Source organism: Hippoglossus stenolepis, chromosome 4 (genome assembly GCF_022539355.2).
Source record: "Hippoglossus stenolepis isolate QCI-W04-F060 chromosome 4, HSTE1.2, whole genome shotgun sequence".
Classification (NCBI taxonomy): domain Eukaryota; kingdom Metazoa; phylum Chordata; class Actinopteri; order Pleuronectiformes; family Pleuronectidae; genus Hippoglossus; species Hippoglossus stenolepis.
In genome coordinates this window covers 13,548,002-13,568,896 of record NC_061486.1, presented here as the reverse complement: position 1 = coordinate 13,568,896, position 20,895 = coordinate 13,548,002, and the positions used below count along the sequence as shown (strand labels likewise).

General features: G+C 41.3%; 1 protein-coding gene across 3 annotated transcripts in view; it reads left to right on the top strand.

Annotated features, from left to right (window-relative positions):
• The window catches only part of dscamb (Down syndrome cell adhesion molecule b), a 119,905-nt gene that overhangs the window by 69,940 nt on the left and 29,070 nt on the right, over positions 1-20,895 (top strand). For 2 of the 3 annotated variants that reach the window (XM_035155262.2, XM_035155260.2), the window contains exons 4-11: positions 4,664-4,810; positions 5,837-6,115; positions 6,403-6,678; positions 7,489-7,785; positions 8,837-9,109; positions 11,805-12,083; positions 12,317-12,436; positions 15,664-15,843. In XM_035155262.2, coding sequence (XP_035011153.2) covers positions 4,664-4,810; positions 5,837-6,115; positions 6,403-6,678; positions 7,489-7,785; positions 8,837-9,109; positions 11,805-12,083; positions 12,317-12,436; positions 15,664-15,843 — 1,851 coding nt within the window. Of the gene's footprint in view, positions 1-4,663; positions 4,811-5,836; positions 6,116-6,402; positions 6,679-7,488; positions 7,786-8,836; positions 9,110-11,804; positions 12,084-12,316; positions 12,437-15,663; positions 15,844-20,895 lie in introns of those variants that run through there. The other variant, XM_035155263.1, reaches the window with a different exon arrangement.

The window sequence follows — 20,895 nt, the reverse complement described above, 5'->3', positions numbered from 1 at the left end:
CAGCGTTCTCTCCTCTCATATTACCACCAAAGGAGTCAATGCAGTGTTTCCTCACACAGGTTTTTGCAGGATTGTATCAGCATCTGAGTCAAGATAAAAACAGTAAATTATATCTGAGATGAAGCTGTGAAGAGGTGTTGTATCCACTTTCAACAGCCCACACTATCATTTTAAGTAACATTTGTGCTGGTGCATTTAGTGCAGATACAGTGTACACTACAGAAAGCCCATGATAGACAGCTATCTGTTTTTAATTTAACTTTAATGTCTGGTCTGACCTAGGAGAGTTGAAGTGGGCCAGCGAAGTTACCACACAGACGTAGAGCGTTCATAAGCCCATTTATCATCACTCTGTCTCTGCTGACCCAACAAGAAGTGGGTCCCTCCTCACCGTCTGACTCACAGTGCACTGAGAGCCGGTCCCAACGTCCTCTTTAAACAATAACTTCTCTGACTCACCGACAGATGAGAGGAGTGTTTGCACTAAACATTTTAACCCATTAAATCCAGACGGTAAACTCACATGGTGTCGTATACGTTTTGTCATATTGTTTTTGTAATTCATCAAAAATAGTTATTCTTGTATTGCTAAAGTATCTAGTTTTTCTTATTTCCCTGTTTTGTTTGTTTGTACCGTGAATGCACATTGGCTTTATGCTATATGCTGATGTAAGGACAAACAAAATTGACAAAGGCAATAAAGAGGAAACCATGATTCATCCATTCATCCATAAGTGTTGTGGGAGTGGACTGGAGCCAATCCCAGCTGACATTGGGCGACAGGCGGGGTACATCCTGATCAGGTCAAATACAAAAAAAATACTATATAAAATATTTTTTGGGGTAAAAATCACTGAATGTAAACAAAAATTTTGTTTACCAGAAATATACACATAACATATGTAAGAGCAATCAACAGCTCAACAAGAAAGTCATTTCACAATTGAGTTTCGCATATTCTTTCTGTACTTTGCAGTTTTGTACCACGTATGTATTTGCATGCAGAGGAAATCCCTGTAGATCATCTGCGACACACATAATCCTCTTTTACAGTCAATTGATTTGGCATGACCAGTCGGGATAAAACAAATTGGAAGTTTATCACTAATTCATTCCAGTTACCGAGTCGCTGATTGTCACCTTAGATGTAACCAGCTCAGCTCTCATTTAAATCACAGCGTCTTGCGAGCGTCTGTTGGCAGGGAGTGCGCTGTGACACTCGCTCATCTGTACGTCGAGGCTTATTTAGCCTGCTGTGAGTGAGAGCCTGCTGCTTGTATTAGATTCTGTCTCTGGCAAAGTGGGGATGATAAGATAAAATGTGTTTGGAGGAGTGGAGCACTTTTTCACTTTACAGTGGCAGTGGCTGTGAAGGAATGGAGAGGAAGGGGCTCCACTTTCTGACAATAACACAGAAATGTCCGTCCAGAGGATTTTTTTAATGCATTTGGGAACACGTTTTAGTGTTTAACAGGGCATTGTGCATAATATCCTACTTGACATGCTGGTTTTGTGAAAAGCAATTGCTCCCAAATGCTAATGTATCATGTTCTGAGTGAGTTAAAGACAAAGCAGACAGATTAAGGGGAACGGGTCGCGAGGAACAGATACAATACTGTCCAATTCAACACAATAGCTCTCATTTTGAAATCCCCTCCCTCTGCCTGCACTTCATTCTGTCATAACAGAGCTCTGACGTCTTAAAAGGCAGTGCAGGAGCATAGAGGTGCTTGAAGAGAAAATTGCAGCAGCTCACAGCGGCTGGAGTGAAATACCATTTTGTCTCACTCAAGATGGATTCCACAGTGAGATTTCAGAGGACCAGTACAGAATCAAAATGGAGAAGCCAGAAGGGAAGGGAGGAGAGAAAAAAGGGAACGAGGCAGTGTGTGTGTGTGTGTGTGTGTGTGTGTGTGTGTGTGTGTGTGTGTGTGTGTGTGTGTGTGTGTGTGTGTGTGTGTGTGTGTGTGTGTGTGTGTGTGAGGACAGCTTCTGAGGAGATGTCTGAATTTTGTTTTTGCTGCAGCATGGTCGTATGTAGTCTTCGGGGATTCCACCTTTTCTTCCACATGTAGTACTTATTTATCGGTAAAATATTTCCCATCTTTCATATTTATCTTTCTTAACTGGTCACAGCCATGTGTGATTAGTTAAAATATACAGAAATGCAAAGCCATTCGAAAAAAATTAAAAATGAAATGGCATGAAAAACATAACTTCTCTGTGAAAATGTTTTTTTATTATTTTTTTTTGCATCTGGCCTCCTCAACCTCTGAGAAGATTTCCTCCCACCAATCAAATCACATACTGGCATGCATACATGACTACCGGCACCACACACGCACACACACACACACTGAGTACACACACACTGAGCACACAGTCACACCCTCTCTCTTTTCCACTTGCTGGTTGCCCATCTAACAGCCCTATATGTAAACCAGTGAAACCCCTTCAGGACATCAAATCTGTAGAATCTGTTGTCGGTTCTATCTAGGTCAATGCTTACAATAGCAGTGCTTTTTTTTCTCTCTCTCTCTCTCTTTGTGCCCCCTCATTTGCTTAACCCCTCAAGGTTGATTTTTCTTTGCAAGTATAAACATGAAAATGCATTTTAAATAGAAACACATTAAGCCTGCTTTGCTTCCTTCAAAGATATGAGTCTCAAGTGGAAAATTAAAGCATGTAGTGGTTTGATGTGAACATTAGTGTAGAGTGTAACGTTATATTCAGGTTGTCTCTTATCAATATCTCACTCAAACTCTTCTGTCAGACAGTTGTGTCGTATAATTCTAGACTGCAGCCCAAGAATCTATGATCTACAGGGGATGATGTTACGTGACTTAAGGGAGGTGGCGTCTAATTTGTTAACCCATACAGAAAAGAGAAACCTCCGTATTTGCCTGTCCATGCATTTTTCATAGGATCTTGAAATTTCTATTTGGAAGGCCTTCCTCACGGACAACAACAAATGCACCAGCAAACTGCAAATAGAAAATTGTGGAATTTCTCGTGTCAGAACGTCTTATGCTAATTTCTGGTTTTGTTTGACAGACCACCCACTTTTTTAAAAACATGAATTCAAAAGAACACGCCATACTGTACACGTTATAACTCTGGAACATCACAAGAAACCCCCACAGCTCCCCCTGTTCAAGTTAAATGAATTACCCACCGCTAATCTGGTTTAGCAGCTCCCACACAGCCCCAGTTTTCGCTCTACTTTTGGAGAAAATTGTGATATGACTGCCTTCAGATATGCGGTGCAATCAAAATCAAATATGCAGGGAGATATTTTTTTGCTAATCTAAGCAGTTGATCTTTTTTCAAACAATAATATAAATTTTTTTACCTCAATCACAAGCAAAACTTCAGCAGTGTTAGGGCCAACGTGCGTTTCTCCTCTTCTTAATATTCTACAGATGTAATTAAATAGTAGTTAGATGTACAGTTTAAGTGTTGGACCTTCATAAAAAGCCATTTTCTGCCCATTCATGCTTCACAGTATAAAAATGATCTTCCATAGAAGATGAATTGCTAGAGTTTGATAATTTATCACACTGAGCTCAATGCAGTTATATGGTTTCGTATAAGTTTGCATTATTGCACAGTGCCAAGTTTTCATATTGTTTTATGGTCCTCTTAATGTCACTAAAATAACACACACACACACACACACACACACACACACAGACAGAAATTAGAAACCTCTTTCAGGAATCAATCCCTAATTTAACACAACCCCTTACAATACTGTCACATCCAAGTCTTCTTTTATTAGCTCAGTCAGCAGGTAATTTACAATTAGTAAACTATGTTTATTGCGAAATATTGACAAAAATCAGAAGTGAGAAATGCTGAGGAGAAAACTTTTTATAAACTGTGCTGAACTCCATGCAATAATCTGTGATGTCAGGTGAACGTTATTTTTTTTTGTGACCCCGTCAACATTACCTGTAGTCTTGACAGGGCTGTTTACCTCAGGCCTTAAAGGCTTCCCTAAGCTGCCTCTATCTCAGCATTGCCCACCACTGCACACAGTGAAGACAATCTCCTGTAAATTGCTTTTTCGATCAGTTTTGACATCAATCTGCTCCCATGGGAAGTTGGGCATCCATGTGATGGCGGAGGGGAAGGTTTCATTCCTTATGGATGTTGACAACCCCACTCAAGCTGGTTTGATCTGGAGAATTAACATAATATTACCGCACACACAGACCTGGCTGTGACAGCTAAAGGGGGATTGGCTTTCAGATACCAGACATTGGCACCAGTAGGGTTTCTGCAACAGCAGAAGTCATAGACAAGACAATCAAAGCTGTTAGAGGTCAAATTTTTAATATGCAGTTCTGATTTTACCAACTTTTTTATATTTTTGAAATGTATGGATACATGATCTGGGAGATACAGATTTTACCCCATTTCTTCAATTATTTGTGAGTTAACAGTAGAAATCCATATCTCACTTTTACTTTGTTCACAAATAATAAGGTTGTGTATGCTGTGAGCTTGAAATCCATCAACACCCTATGGAGAAAGATCTTTCAGTTGTGCTGAAGTGAATAAATTCTTTATAATGCACAACATTTTTTTATTTTTATCTGGATAACAACAACATAACTGCTGTATTTCATATGTTTCCTCTTGTCTTTATCTGCTTCAGGACAAAGATATCTCATCCCATCCACGGGAGCCTTGTACATTCTGGACGTCCTGCCTGAGGATGGGCTGAATAACTACCGCTGCACCACACGCCACCGCTACACCGGCGAGACTCGTCAGAGCAACAGTGCACGTCTCATTGTGTCAGGTAAGCAATGGCTATTCCTACAGAGTACTGATTACAACAGCTAACTGTTTTTTTTATATTGTGGCTGAACCTGTAACAACAGTTGAGTGATGAGACTTAAACACATGTTAAAAGTACAAGGTCTTTACTCACAGTCCAGGGGTTCATACACTCAATATCACATTGGCATATGTGTGATTTGGCCATAAGAACAATTTATACAGAGTTAATATTAAAACAGGAAATGTAAAAAAATGCACGGAAACTAACAGGATGTTACAGATCCATGAGGCCTGATTCCATGTCAGCAATAATGGCTGCATCATGTTGTGGCAATACCAGCAAACTCCATATATGTTAATGTTAAGTCATATTTAGAGTTATGGCCAAGTCTATTGTCTGCTCAGTTTAGCTCCTAGTGTGATGGACAACTGTTCTACACGTCAAATAAGTTTTAAAAAATCCATCCACCCATTATCTATACTGCCAATGCTTGTTGACATTGGGCGAGAGGCGAGGTACACCCCGGACAGGTTGCCAGCGTATCGCAGAGCCAACATATAAGCCAACAACCATTCATACTCTCCAATTGACCTAACCTCAATCTGCACGTCTTTGGACTGTGGGAGGAAGCTGGAGTACCAGGAGAAAACCCACGCAGACACAGGGAGAACATGCAAACTCCACACAGAGAGAATCATCTTGCTGTGAACAGACCATATAGGGCCATTCAGTAACAAAACATTCATTGTATTACAGGTTGTTTCAGGCTGTAGATTATGTTGTATGCTGGTGAGTAATCACAGACAGACTGATGGATGGATAAACAAGATCCAATATATAGAACCTTCTCCACTTTCTTTGCCACAATAAAATCCTGTCTTGAACTGTAGCAACACAGTCTCTTTCTCTCTTCTCTCCCTTGCATAACAAAATATACAGTATATGGAACAGAATCTTGACCCACAAAAATCAATATTGGATTACACTATCAAGCTCCTGGCAACGCTCACCGCTAATTAACACTAAATTCTCTGCTCCTTCTAGACCCCACCAATGCTGAGCCAGGCATCTTGGATGGCTTTGACCACAGAGAGGTGATGATTAATCATCGGGTGGAGCTGCCCTGTAAGGCCTCGGGCTACCCAACGCCCAAGTACCGCTGGCTGAAGGACAACAGCCCTCTGGAGCCTGACAGCCGCTTCCGCCAGACCATCACAGGGCTGCTGATCGAGAGCACGCAGCCCAGTGATTCTGGGACGTATGTGTGTGAAGTGTGGAACAGCTATGGCAATGCTGAAGTCATGGGGCGCCTGTATATAAAGCGTGAGTATTTTGTATAACATGACATGCAGTGTTTACTCCATCATCATAAACATGTCCAATAATTTTATTGGAATTTACACAGATTATTTCTTTGTAGGCTGATTAATTATTTTGTTGTTTTACCTTTATCGTTCTTTTTGAAATCCTTATCTATCCATGCTTGCCAAATTCAACCCTGCACTTTCTTTTCTATCTTCCCTTCTCTGTATGTTCCTCTCAGTCTTGCTGCAATAAATCAATGAATCACCTTTGAAAATAAAAATGTGTCTCTTATTTTGTGTCCTCAGAGCCTCTGAAGGCCGTGGTCAGCCCTCGCAAGGTGAAAGGCAGCGTGGGTAGCAAGGTGTCTCTGTCCTGTAGCGTGAGCGGCTCAGATGAGTACGAGCTGTCATGGTACCGCAACGGAGAGATCATCTACCCGGGCAACAGCGTTCGTTTCTCGGGGCTCAACAGGGAGAACCTCATCATGGAGGGCATGTCGAAGAGTGACGGTGGAGCTTACCAGTGCTTCGCTAGGAAGGGCAAGATGTCCGCCCAGGACTTTGTGCAAGTCATCCTAGAAGGTAAAAATGTGTGCATGTCATTTTTGGGGTGGAGCAGATGCTGAGCAAAAGCCACAGCATGGTAGCTTTCCTATGCATAATCAATGAGTTAGCAGACACAGGTTCAGGCCGTGAAGATCAATACTGGGTTTATGTGGTAATGACATTCTGTTGTGACTCTCTGCTGTAGGCTGCCATTAGTACGATAGTCCAGGACTTCACAAACACATGCAAAAACACAGGCACTCTCACACACTCTTGAATCCAATAGCTTACCTTGGCAGCGTTGCTCAGGCAACTGTCTCCTGTGGCCAGGGAGCTGTAAAAAGAAGATATTGATAATCTATAATCATGTGGAACAGACCTAGATTATCAGAGAGCAGCAGCAGGCAGACACAGACGTATCAAAAGACAACCAGACTGTGTTTGCGAGGAAAGCTCCTGGATTGCTGTTCATAATGTGTCGAGCTTCTGGCACAGTGTCCTGATACAAAACAAAATATAAAGGCTAAAAAAATGGTGAATTCTTAAAAGACACAGAATTTTTCCTTTACTTTTGCTGGGTTAAGACTTCTTGATTATCTCACAAAAGCACGTTTATGACAAGAAATGATCGCTTATAACACATTACCTCTCAAAAAAAGAAATCCTGGTGTTCAGAAACTGTGACAAAATAAAAACAGTAATCTTGGAGGTGCCAACTAATCGGAGACTTCCTCAGTGTTCCTCAGGCTGATAATTATCATTAACATGTGATCAAAGTTTTACCATGGTTTCCTTCACCACTGTGTTCCTGTCCCTCACCGTGTCCCACCTTGTCCCCCACCACAGATGGCACTCCCAAGATCCTGTCCTCCTTCAGCGAGAAGGTGGTGAACCCGAACGAGCCCGTCTTCCTGGTCTGCAACGTGAAGGGCACACCGCCTCCCAGATGCAGCTGGTCCCTGGACGAAGACCCCGTCATCAAAGACAGCCACCACCACCTGGGCCACTACGAGACCCACGAGGGCCACGTGGTCAGCCAGCTCAATGTGACCCACACCCAGGTGCAGGACGGAGGGGTGTACCGGTGCACGTGCAGCAACTCGGCCGGGGGCGTGTACCACCAGGCTCGAATAAACGTAAGAGGTGCTTGTCAAATCAGCTCCTCCAAAAACAACAATACACATACCCGTCTGTCTCTGTGTGTGTCTATCTGTGTGTTGCCGTCCAGCTTGTTGTCTGGCATTCCTGGTGCATGAGTTCTGGTTGTTGTTTGGGTCCAAAACGGAAAATTGCATGAATCTTTTTTTTCCGATTTAGCCATTATTGCTGAGTAATTTCGGTTCTTTTTATTTTAAATCTTTGATCAAATTTACAAGTCCTTTTAGTTTCTTCTCCGCTAATTGATTTGGCCTCAAAGTAATGTTCTTTTTATGGGTTATTTACTTTTCCTCTGCTCCTTGTATAATTTTTAACATCACAGCTCCGTCGTTTTCTTTCCAAATTATAATTGCCTCTCTTACATGCCTGTATTTTTAGGCCAGATTAATTATCCCACTTAACTGCACACAAGCGGATCTCGATATAGGGTTACAAAATGGTCTGGTTTGTAAATAGCCAGAAGAAAAATATATTTCTTCTACTTGCGTGAATAAATTTATCTACGAGTTGCTGTGTGTCTGTGTGTGTGTCTGTGTGTATTTTCTCCGCAGTCAATTCAGTTCTTCACAATCAGATGTTAAAGTGAGTACTGTGTTTCCATTTTATGGGACACGGAATATATTATATGGGTGACCAGGAAGAGCCGACTTCTAAGTATCAGTAATACTTCAGTTTTTCTTCAAATATACAGCTTGGTATTTCACCTCCTTATACATAAAGTAAAGCTTAAAACAAACAACTAAAGCAACAACAGCTATGTTTAACATTTAAGTATTTTGGTGAAAGATATCATATTTGAAACTGAGGAAAGACATTTTCTGTTTTACTAGCAGCAGACCTCACCCTTTTAAATTTTAAATATTTCTGTAAAATCAGTGGTTCAGTGTCTAATCTGTGCCGATTTATTAAAAATTAGACAGAAAACCCCCAAAACTTCATTGCACAAATCATCCTTGTCATTCAATGTCAACACCACGATCTTTGAAATGTCCATATGTCCGTATAGGTTCTTTTCTCATTCTCTGTCACTTTTTAGGCCGCGCCAGCATTCGTCCAATGAAAAACATCACAGCGGTTGCCGGGCGGGACGCCTTTATCCATTGCCGTGTGATTGGCTACCCTTACTACTCCATAAAGTGGTACAAAAATTCCGCACTGCTCCCCTTCAACCACCGGCAGCGAGCCTTCGAGAATAATGGCACACTGAAGCTGACCAACGTGCAGCAGGTGGACGCTGGCGAGTATAACTGCAAGGTGATGGTCCAACCCAACAAGATGGACTCTCAGAGTGTCCACCTCCGCGTACGAGGTGAGTCCCACAGATTTTTGCGGCAAAAGTTACGCTTACATAGCTTCTCAACCTTGAGAAGTTATTTATGTTTAATTTCCATTGCATCTATAGCAAATACAAGCAATGTTTTATTGGTAATTTACTGCAAAAGAAAGAGAGAGATTGACACAGAATCAGTGTTTTATTGCATCGTACAGTAGAAAGCAATGAATCCCAACAAGTGACTTGTTTGATGAACAAGTATTTAATGAGGTTTAATGAATTTATGATGTATTTGATGAATAAAACTGTGCTGTTATTGAGATTTGTCCACTCAAGTGGTTGTTTCGATAAAATGAATATTTTGGAAGATGTGTTTTTGCTCTCTTGCTGAGATCACACTCTTTTCACACTATTGTCATATTGATCTATTGGAAAGAGAGAAAATCATTTAATTTCCAAAAATATAGAACTATTATTTTAAACCGTCACAATTTTGACAACCGGTATGTGTTAAATGGTTTCTTGCCAATTATACGCATATGTTATGATATAATATGCTTAAATTTGATATAAAGCTTAAATTGGAGTCCCAGGCGCTCCTTCTCTCTACCCCCTGCCCACATATGCATGTCAAAATGGTCTCAGTGGAAAAGCCCATCACTAGATAGATGAATACATGCACACACTCACAGAAAGACAGAAGGGTATATAAATAGATCTCACCAGTCTTAATCTACTTGATATTCCTCAGTTAGTTAGTGCAGCTTATGAAGGCCGTATCAGAGATAGTAAAGAGCTGAGTGATGATCACCGCTGAGATCTTACAACCTGTAATAGATAACACTAAACTGGGCTTATCCATTATGCCCCATTTTCTTGCCTCCATACAGTATGTTAAGTTGTTGTCATTACATTATACTTCCCATGGAGCGAGGGAGGCAGAGGGTGGGAGAGAGTAGGAACGAAAAGAGAGTGATGATATAAAGCAACACTTCCCAGTGGTGCTATAGTGAGCGAGTGCATTTGTTAATTTACTCTGCTCATGCTTAAAATGCAGAAGTGTCTTTGGGGATCCCTGGAGTCCATTATCTCCACTTTGTTGTGAATTAAATAAGCTGCTAAAGTGCTGCTTATTTCACAGTTATTTGAACTCACTGGACACTCAAACACACAGATGACTGGTGTGATGGCTGGAGATTTCCCTGAGAATGGAGCACAGGCAATTTGAATACATCCTAATGTAGAACCGTGTGATTATATTATGCAGCCAGATTGACTTTGAGCACTTGTTTTTTTTCTGGGTACTGCTCTAATCAGGATTTTGGATCATTGGATAAAATGGTTGATTGATGTAGTAGTCAGGTTCGCAGGTCTGCAAGGATTGTGTGTAGGGTAGTGATTTAATACTGTAGATGATTATTCCCCAAAACGAATGAGCCATCTCAAAGGCACATCCACCGCAACAGATTTTCTTTGGTTATGTGTTGTTTTGGTTGTTTTTTTTTTTATGACACAATCTTGGTGTAGTTAAAGGGCTAAATACAGAAAATCTGTTTAATCCCTTTTTTTCCCTCACTTCCCTGAACATTTTCATCCCTCCATGCTGGAACTTGCCAGTGACCGGAGGCATTGTGTTTTCAGGTTGTCCGTCCCTCGATCAGTCCCATTGTTGTGAACACGATAGCTCTATAACACCTTGAGGAAAATTCTTAAAATTTGGTACAAATGTTTAGTTGAGTTCACAGATTAACTGATTAGGTTTTAGAGGCCAAAGGTCAAGGTTGCTGTGACAAAACATAGCACATGTTTGCCTTGTGAACGTGATATCTCAGGAACACCTCAAAGGAATCCCTTCAAATTTGATACAAATGTTCTGTTGGATTCACAGATGAACTGATTAGAATTCAGTGGTCAAAGGTCAAGGTCACTGTAACCATACAAAACATGTTTTTGCCTCTTGAATGAGTTATCTTACGAACACCGCAAGAGAATCCTTTTAAATTTGGCAAAATTATTCACTTAGACTCATTGATTAACTGATTAGTTTTGGGTGGTCAAAGGTCAAGGTCACAGTGGCCTCACAAAACATGTTTTGGCCTCTTGAATGTCATATCTCATATTTTCTTCAAATTCTGACCACTTGTCATTTGCAGTCAAAGATGAACTGGTTAGATTTCACTGGTCAAAGCTCAAAGGTCATTGTGACCTCATATTATTGCGAATGTCAGGAACACCTGGAGGGTCTGAAACGGGACTGGTTGGTGGAGTCATACAACCGCAGGATGGTAATTCTAGCTCTCAATATTTCTCAAAACAATGTATAAATCTTGATGTAAAAGCTAATCAGACATATGTATGGTTTTGAGATGTATGAGTTAGTATGAATTGGTGCAGATCCACCTAATGATCCAGATCTGTTGTAAGAAGTTGTTTGGTCTCTTTAAAAGTTAGTTCTAGTTTTGGCTCATGTCTGTGCGCTTTTAGCTTTTCTTTGAAAGGACAAAATGTTCCAGTCTGAGAATGATGGGGAATTATTACAGACTGCTTTGCTATTCAGGTCTTTTATACTCCTTCAGTGACCTCTCTGAAGCACAATAGTCAGAAGATTGTAGGATTACGCTGAAAAAAAAGTACACAGTACCGGCCAGGGAATCCTGGGAATTAAGATGGTCTTTTAAGGCAGAAATCACATTCAGTCTTTTTGTCACTTTCCTCTCCTTAACTCCTGCAGTCCCGCCGTACATTCAGCCATTTGAGTTCCAGCGTTTTACCATTGGACAGCGTGTCTTCATCCCCTGCGTGGTCATGTCAGGCGACCGGCCACTGGACATCACTTGGCAGAAAGATGGACGGCCGATCCCCATCAGCCTAGGTGTGACTGTGGACAACATCGACTTCACCAGCTCACTGCGAATCTCCAACTTGACGCCCGACCACAACGGAAACTACACTTGCGTTGCCCGCAACGAGGCTGCTGCAGTGGAACACCAGAGTCAGCTCATTGTCAGAGGTAAGCAGAGACAGACCAGTTATCGAATGTAGTGGACTTCTATAATTGGTAATATGTGTACAAACTGTCATTTTAACCTTTCTATTCAGCTACTAACTCCAATAAATAGTTCCTTCTGTGTCACGGTTTAGTGTTTGGTTGTTGAGCCAATAGGTGATCTGTATTATAGACAACCACAATTTCAGGTATGACCATTAACTGCTCCTTCTTTCTGTGTTTGTGTCTATATACAGTTCCTCCTCAGTTTGTGGTTCAGCCTGAGGATCAAGATGGGATCTATGGGAAAACTGTGACTCTCAACTGCTCCGCTGAAGGTTACCCACCACCCACCATCGTATGGGAGCACTCCAAAGGTACGTTAAGCATAGCACGCATTTCTGTGAACATTAGTAGTTCAGTATTTTATGCCTCTGCACCAGCGACAGCCAGTGGCAGGAGTCATGTTTTCCGGTTGTCTGTCCACCTGTCCGTACGTACGTCTGTCCCATTCCTGTGAACGCGATATCGCAAGAATGCCTTGAGGGAATTTCCTAAAATTTAGTACAAATATTAACTTGGACTTGGATCACTTGGATGATCTGATTAGATTTTGGTGGTCATGGTCAGATGACTTGTTTTGAACACAATATATCTGAGGCCTGTACTACAAAGCAGGATTTGCGGTAATCAGGGTTACCTCAGGTTTATTTCAGGGTTTTCAGTCCTACGAGGTCGTTCACTTCGTATCGGGGTAAATCCCCATGGTAACCTATGCTGAACGGCTAACCTGTACTAACCTAACCTGTAAGTACTGTTTTTGCAGGTAACTAGGTTCAGTTTGCCTCATCCACAGCAGAACACACACCCTGTGTGACTGTACAGACGTACAACACACACACACACACACACACACACACACACACACACACACACACACACACACACACACACACACACACACACACACACACACACACACACACACACACACCCATCTGCTCTAAAAACATGGAGCAGACAGAGCGGAGCAGACAGACAGGCAGGAAGGCAGCAGGTGAGTTCAGCCACTTGAGCCGGGCAGATGAAGAGGGGCCCCAGGTGTTTGCTCCATCATCCATATAACCAGCGCTGAAAGCTTCACCGACAGAAGGACAACAACCAATGAGGAGTGGTGCGTGAGGGTGTGTTTGTGTGTGTACGTGCTTGGCCATGATCAAAGGACTGAAAGAATCAGATCTTTTTTTTAGCTCTTTGATGGGATTTGTGTGTACCAGTGTGCAGTGCATATGCGTGTGTATGCACGCGCACATGTCTATGTCTGTGCATGTGTGTATGCATGTGCGTAGACAAGCAGGCCTTATGCTTGATTAGCACTGTCTGACAAATCCAGATCAGTATGACGAAATCAGGCAGAGCAGTGTGTGTGTATGCACTTATGTGATTTTGTGTATGAATGTACACTCATTCTCATAAACACTGACCTTCTCAGGACCACTAGAACTTAATGAGGACCAAATCCCGGTCCTAATGAGGCACAGCATCATTCCTGACATCCTGGTTAAGCTTGGGTAAAATTTTGGTTAGGAAGTCCTAGTTCCTTTTTACCCATTCACCTTTACTTTGTTACATGTTTCCTGTTTCTGGAATATCAGCCAGATATCCAATGTATCCCAGGTGGGTGGATTGGGAAGCTATCGCTTAATTTGCTGTAAGCCAGAGTGCAGTTTGTTCGGAGAATGACTGTCTGGCATGCTTTTACTGCAATTGAAGTAGCTAAGAGCCAGATGAGTGTCGCTGGGAGATATGGAACAGTAAGTAAAGGTCAACTGCTATTAGCATAATGACTAGCACTATTTGGATATGCAAAATCCATAATTCAAGGAGGACACATCCCCCTTCCTCTCCATCTCTCTCTCTCTCAGAGCCAGGGGAGCAGGAACAAAGTCACCACTTGACCCTTTGCTGGCCACGGCCACTTGACTGCATTTTAATTAAAAAGCAAAAACCCACAGCTCACTAAATGGCCTAATCTCTACACGCTAACTTTAACACGAGCTAATGCAACGTCTGGCTCAGTTCACACATGTGTTTAATACTACATGAGCGAGGTGGAATACAGTGTTTTCATTATGATAAGAGGAGACGACTGAAGACCTCAGCATTAGAATTCAGTGTCTGTTACATTTCCCGCAGACTTAAGCAGCCATTGCAGATTGAGATATTGTATCGTTTAACTAGGAGTGATTATATCATTTTCTATTATTTATAAAGATATTAATTACACACAGACAGAATATCTCATGGATGCCAAGTTCAATTATTGCTATGACGCTTCAGTAATGGATTTCAAATGTCAGTCGTATGAGATTTTTGACGATTAAGAATCAGCATCACTGTTCTTGTTCTAAAATCTATGCCTTCAGGATGAATCTGCCCTCGACTTTCAGGCATTAACTCTGTTTTGGCACTCTGACTTTCTCGGGAGTTTACCTTTCAGGAGCCAGGACATAACGTGTTAATTCTAGTACTGAGATCATGTGATTTTGTTAACAGCACATCGAAACAGCGTATGCCCACATCACCGAATGCTTCCGAATCTTCGTATGCGCCTTCTACGGTTGTGGTACCTCTCTTTCACCCTAAGATATTTGGATTCTTTTGGGGTTTTTTCAGTTTTGCAACTGTCACGTTGGAAACATCTTCAACAAACCCACTTGCTTGCTGAGATCTCCTGCTGTTTTATCACATTAGCTCTGTTGAAACTAAGGGGATAGCCGGTGAAACTCCGCAGTGACTGACCCGGACATTCACTCAGTCATATACAGCCCCTCCAGATAATTTTAAGAGATTATCTGGAGTTCAGTGCATGTTTTAAATCAGCTTTAGAGATCAAAATGTGACTTGAGGCCATCTTTGTATGTGTTTTTTTCGGATCTATTCATTCAACTATCAAAAATTCAAAGAATAAACCCAGAGAGGTGATACAGAGGAAAAAAGAGTCTAGCTGCAGTGAACATCTTCGAATCTCACTGGCAGAGCCGAGCCCTGGATCCCTGCCCTCCTTCTGCGTGTCGTTCCTCTGCACCAATCTTCTGCCATGAGCGTGTCCATTCTGACTTCATCACCATTACCAGAAGCTGGGGCCGCTTCGCCCAGCTCAGCAGCTGTTTGGTGTTTTAAGGATTTAGGCTTGGTGTTAAGAAACATGTTTACAATCCTCCCTAAATCTGACAGGCTTTGTCACCAAATCTGTAAACACAGACGCACACCCCAATGAATACAGGCACACACACACACACACACACACACACACACACACACACACACACACACACACACACACACACACACACACACACACACACACACACACACACATTGACACACTGCAGGTCAGTTTACTGCACTGTGATGTTTGAGCATCATACATATTTTTCTCTATTGAATTTTACACAGACTAAATGTAGAAATACATTTATATTTCTACATTTCTTTCTACTTTATGGACTGTATAAAATGTTGGATAGTATATATACAGTAAATATGTATTCATTGTTCACAATTTAAAATGTTTCTACACCATGTCTCTCTCTTACAACAGGTGCGGGTGTCCCCCAGTTTCAGCCCATCCTCCTAAACAGTGGCTCTCGTATCCAGCTGCTGAGCAACGGTTCGCTGCTGATCAAACACGTGCTGGAGGACGACAACGGCTTCTACCTGTGTAAGGTCAGCAACGACGTGGGAGCTGATGTCAGCAAGTCCATGTACCTCACCGTCAAAAGTAAGAGACAGCTGATGGGCCGCAATCAATGTGTATTTTAATGTGTGTGTTGGTGCAACAACAAGTAGATGTTAAAAATAGGATTCTTATCTGCTGGGAGTTACAGAGAGCTTCTCTTAAAGTAGATTAACATATATTTGTTAAAGAAAATGAAAAAGAGGGAGTGATGCAGATCGGCTGTATCAATAGACAAGCTGTGCAAATGAGGAACAAACAAAGTCAGAGTTTAACAGATCCTGGTTTTAATCCATCCGAAGCAAGCCCTCACTGGCCAAAGAAGCTAAGCAAAGCATTAAGAGGGTCACGATCCGACTCGACATGAGGTAAATTTGAAAACAGATTTTAATCAAAAGATCATTAGATGAAAGGAAACAATCCCTCGGTACATCTGTTGAAACAGTGGAGGCTAATGTCCGTGCTCACAGTATCACTAAAGGACCAGGGGTTATTGAGCATTTTTCTTAATGAACACATCTGTATGCAGACAGCTGTTCCTGGCGCATGTTTGCTCTTCCCACTGCTGCGTTCAGTGTCCCCGACCACAGGCCTGTTTTCAGTCTGCATTAGCATGTAGCTTCCCTATAGACCTAAGAGTGGCTCCTCATTTTCATGGTGCTCAGACACAAGTGGGGCTTATTTTCCCTTCGCTGCTGTTATCAAACTGGAGCACAAGGAGGCCTGACGATGGGCAGCCCTCTCTCTGTCTCTCTCTTCTTCTCCTCACCAGCCCCAAAGTCTGATAGTAAAACACAAGTATGAAAACATGTTGTGTGTAACTGTTTATAGAGTTATTTTACAATAGAAGAGGAAAATAATGACAGCAATCTAAGGTTTAGTAATCATCAGAGAACAGCTCAGCACAAGTAATCAAGAATAAATAATAAAAATAATGATTCAAGTTATAAAGTAAAATAAAATAATGTAAGGACATTGAACCGTTTTCTGTGATGTACAGTCATAATGGGTTTACTAGGAAGACAAGAAGGAGTGACACTGTGTCCAGTTCAAGCTTAATACTCAACATATTTTGCATTTCATACAAGACTGCTCCCCAGTATTTTTGTAACTTAGGGCAGGACCAGAGACAATGTGTCATTGTTGCATACATCAGAACATAAATAGAGTTACATGGCACACATGAATTTCAATGTAGAATCTGAATCTGATTGGATCCTTAAAGTTCCTCATCTAACCCTGATGTCTCTGTGGAAGGGCTGCACGAAAAATATCTTTAAGTCTTCTTCTACATAAATCCTTTTGTCTTTTTTAGCATTAATATCAGCTGGCTTGTCATGGATATTCATTTGTCACTGTAATTAAGACCTGCAGTGTACAAGGCTGAGAGCTGCCTCTGTGTGAGGCTGTCAGTGCTACAGCAGCACGCACAGAGACCATCACGCTCTCTCTATTTTCATAGGTCAGTTTACTGACTGTAGCACAGTTGCTATGCAGCGAGTTGACCTATGGCTGTACTAACCTTTTTTTTGCCTCCATTTTCTACCAAGCAGAGAACAAACACTGCGGCTGCCGCCACAGACGACTCTAGTAGCACATCGAACTCCACATATACAGTATCTTGTGTCATACAGTGAAAAATGTGGGTAATAAATTGGGGCTGCATTTGTCCATGATATGCCTGTGCTGTATCTACTGGACTCCATTATATCAATATGAGTCTTTCAGAGTCAAAGAGATGGTCGACCATAAACAAGTTAGGTGAGATGATATAGAGCAGTAATCCAATCAGCACGGAGCGATAATACAGCCCCCAATCTCCTCCCTACACAGTGTGTCTATGTGGTCTCCGTGGTATTTAAGGGGCACAGTAGTATATATATATATATATATGCATAGTTTCGGATTCATTGGTCTTAATTGCCAGCTCATATTATCTACCAAAGTTGAGGTGTGTGTGTGTGTGTGTGTGTGTGTGTGTGTGTGTGTGTGTGTGTGTGTGTGTGTGTGTGTGTGTGTGTGTGTGTGTGTGTGTGTGTGTGTGTGTGTGTGTGTGAGAGAGAGAGAGAGAGCGAGAGAGAGAGATGACCCAGCGTAGGCACCCTGCCGTTGCTTCAGGCTTCAGTTTCATGTTCTCCTCAACTCTATCAAAGGGAATTTCGACAGCTTCAGTTGTGAATAATGTAAGTTCACTTCACATAACTCGTAGTTTCATTAAGATGAACTGTAACATTATTTACAGCTTTTAATATTTATGTCCAAGACGTGTTCTTCCCCTTAAGATGAATTTACATTTCTTTCTAGTAATTTCATGAATTATGACTTAGTTTTCATACAAATATTTTTTTCTCAGCACAAGTTGAACATGATGGTACATACTAATCAAAGTCAGAGTATTCATGTCTGTTCAATCGATAACTATAGTTTATTGCTCGACGTAATTGTGCAAACTCCATGTATTATCTGTTCCTACTGCAGATAGAAATCGCCAAAATACATTTAAAATAACATTTTCTCTTCTTCTTCTTGTTTGGTTTATAACTATTGAATAATCCTGGCAAACCAGCACAGAGCCTCCTCTTCTAACCCCTGTGAATCCTTTCAGGAAATAAACAGATACACATTTGAAAGAATAGATCACAGCCTACAAATTCAGCCCTGGCAGTTTAGTGAAAAATGAAGGATTCGGTTTAATTCCTGCAATATTTCTGCAATACAGGTCAAACGTGTTAATGTCTTGCAAAAGAGCACCAGCTAAGTTATAAAATCAAGAAATATATGTGTTTTTGTTCCCTCATGCAGTCAACATACACTATTTTACAATACTGTTATTACCTCTGCCAAGGTTTTGTTTTCATTAGCGTATGTTTATACTGTTATTTAGCTGCATTACAAAAAAAATTCTAGGTGGATTATCACAACACTTGGTTGAAGGATGTGCTATGGGTCAAGGACAAACCCATTAAATTTTGGTGCGGATCCAGATCATGGATCTACAATTTCCCAACATTGCGAGATAGAGCATGTTTATACATTTTCAGCATATTTTCCAGGGAATTATTCATGGTCTTGATAAAAAAAATCGTTTATGGGACTGATATTTATAAGTGTGTAAGATTTAGTGCAGCTTGGCAGAATTTAAGTGGACTGTTGGGCCTTGGTGGAGGTATGCAGTTTTCAGATTCTAGTCTAGTAATGTTTTCAGCAGTAATACACAGATCTTTACTCTTCCATCTAAGTCATTAATTCAGAGATTATTGACGGGTTAGTGTTCACAGCTACAATAATTAGTAAGTCGTTACTGGAAACAGTTCGTTGGGTCTGTGATAATACTCTGTGCTGTCTGTCGTTTCCCTGCTGCCATTGGCTGCTCAGTCATTACGTGCAGGCTCAGCTGCTTGTCACTCATCAACAGATACAACATTTCATGCCCTTTAAACCCCAAACTGTAGTCGTGCACTCAAGATGCTTTCTGGAAAAGTGTACTTACCCGCATGAGTGGTTTGAAAAAGGGAGACTATAACTGTGCTCGTGTTCGCCAACACCGTCAAGCTCCTTGCTCAGTGTTTGTGTATAATTACACATATCTCCTTATTTTTAAACACACAATATGTTCGTTATCATTTTACTGTCTGTATATTATTTGCGTTTGCAGTCACCTGTCTGTCTACACTTGTGAATCTGTGCACAGTGCATTGTGTACATTCTGCTTGCATGGTGTGTGTGTGTGTGGGTGTGTGTGTGTGTGTGTGTGTGTGTGTGTGTGTGTGTGTGTGTGTGTGTGTGTGTGTGTGTGTGTTCTGCGTTGCTGGAAGTCTTGAGTGCATTTCTGCCTCATTTAAATCCGTCAATACTTCAATTAGAAGCGTTCGAAGTGGCTCAAGGGAAGAGCAGTCGGCATGTTTCTCTGCTTTATTTGCACTCTCTGCTTGTCCTTTTTTTCTACTTGTTTTTCCAGCAATGAGAGAAAGATTAAAAAGATAAATAACACATTATTTGTTTCCCTTTATACCCCTGCTCATGTGCTGGCAGCTGTGTGTGTCCCTCCATTGTCTAAATCCCCCATTGCCACAACAAAGTGTAAACATTTTTAACCATTTACTGATCATTTGTCCTCTATCAAAATCATAGTAAAAGTGATATAAAATAATTGTTCAACCTGTATGATAGCACAACCCTTTTCAGTGCGTTATATTAATAAATGTCTTTGTAATGTTTTAAATGTTACAAAGTATAGCACTTCGAACAATCCCTCGATACAATAAAGTGGGATTCAAGGATAACTCACCAGGTTTGCAGCTACTCGATCACTTTGCTTTGATTTCCTGATTTTTATTTGGATCTGCACCAAATTGCACACATTCATAAAAGTCTAAACATGCCTCATTCCTTTTTCATCAAGATCCATTTTTTCTTAGAGAAATCTATGAAAATGTTGAAAAAAAATATTCCTGGAACTTCTCCCTGATAAATATCCACCCCGACATTTGATGGAGTCTTCCCTGACACATTCCACATCTGTCCAGTAGTTTTTGCGTAATCCCGCTCTTACTGCCGTCACCTAGCAACAGAGCTACAGTTGGACATGACGAGAAAGTTTTAATGTCCCTAAGTTTTCTAACATGTTTCCCATTAGCTGTTTGTTTGAGTTGAAGCCTGAACCTTAAAATTAAAAGTGGAGGCATTGGGCTTCTCGTCACTTGCCGCCACCATTGTCTTTTTGAATGAATAAATCCTGGCATAAGTTCGCCCAAGAACGATCCACTCATACGAGCCTCCATTGCTTGGGTCTGAAAGGAAGCATTTGTTGGCCACATTTAAAGGAGCCTTAGAAGTGGAACAGCCTTGTTAACTACAACTGATAAAATCTGTCGGCAATTGTAGACGGCATCATTGATGGACGTGGAAATGAGAAACTGCTTCCGTCAACCTGTCTGAAATCGAGGAGTCGTTTTAAAATTGTAAAACTGAAATTGAAGAGTTCAATCGGTTATGGTTATCATTGTGAACCGCAGTATGTGCTGCCCATTGACAGGCCTACATCCAACTCGTGTTGTCTCCCCTCCTTTGCCCAGGTTTGAGTAGGGTTAGTTTGTA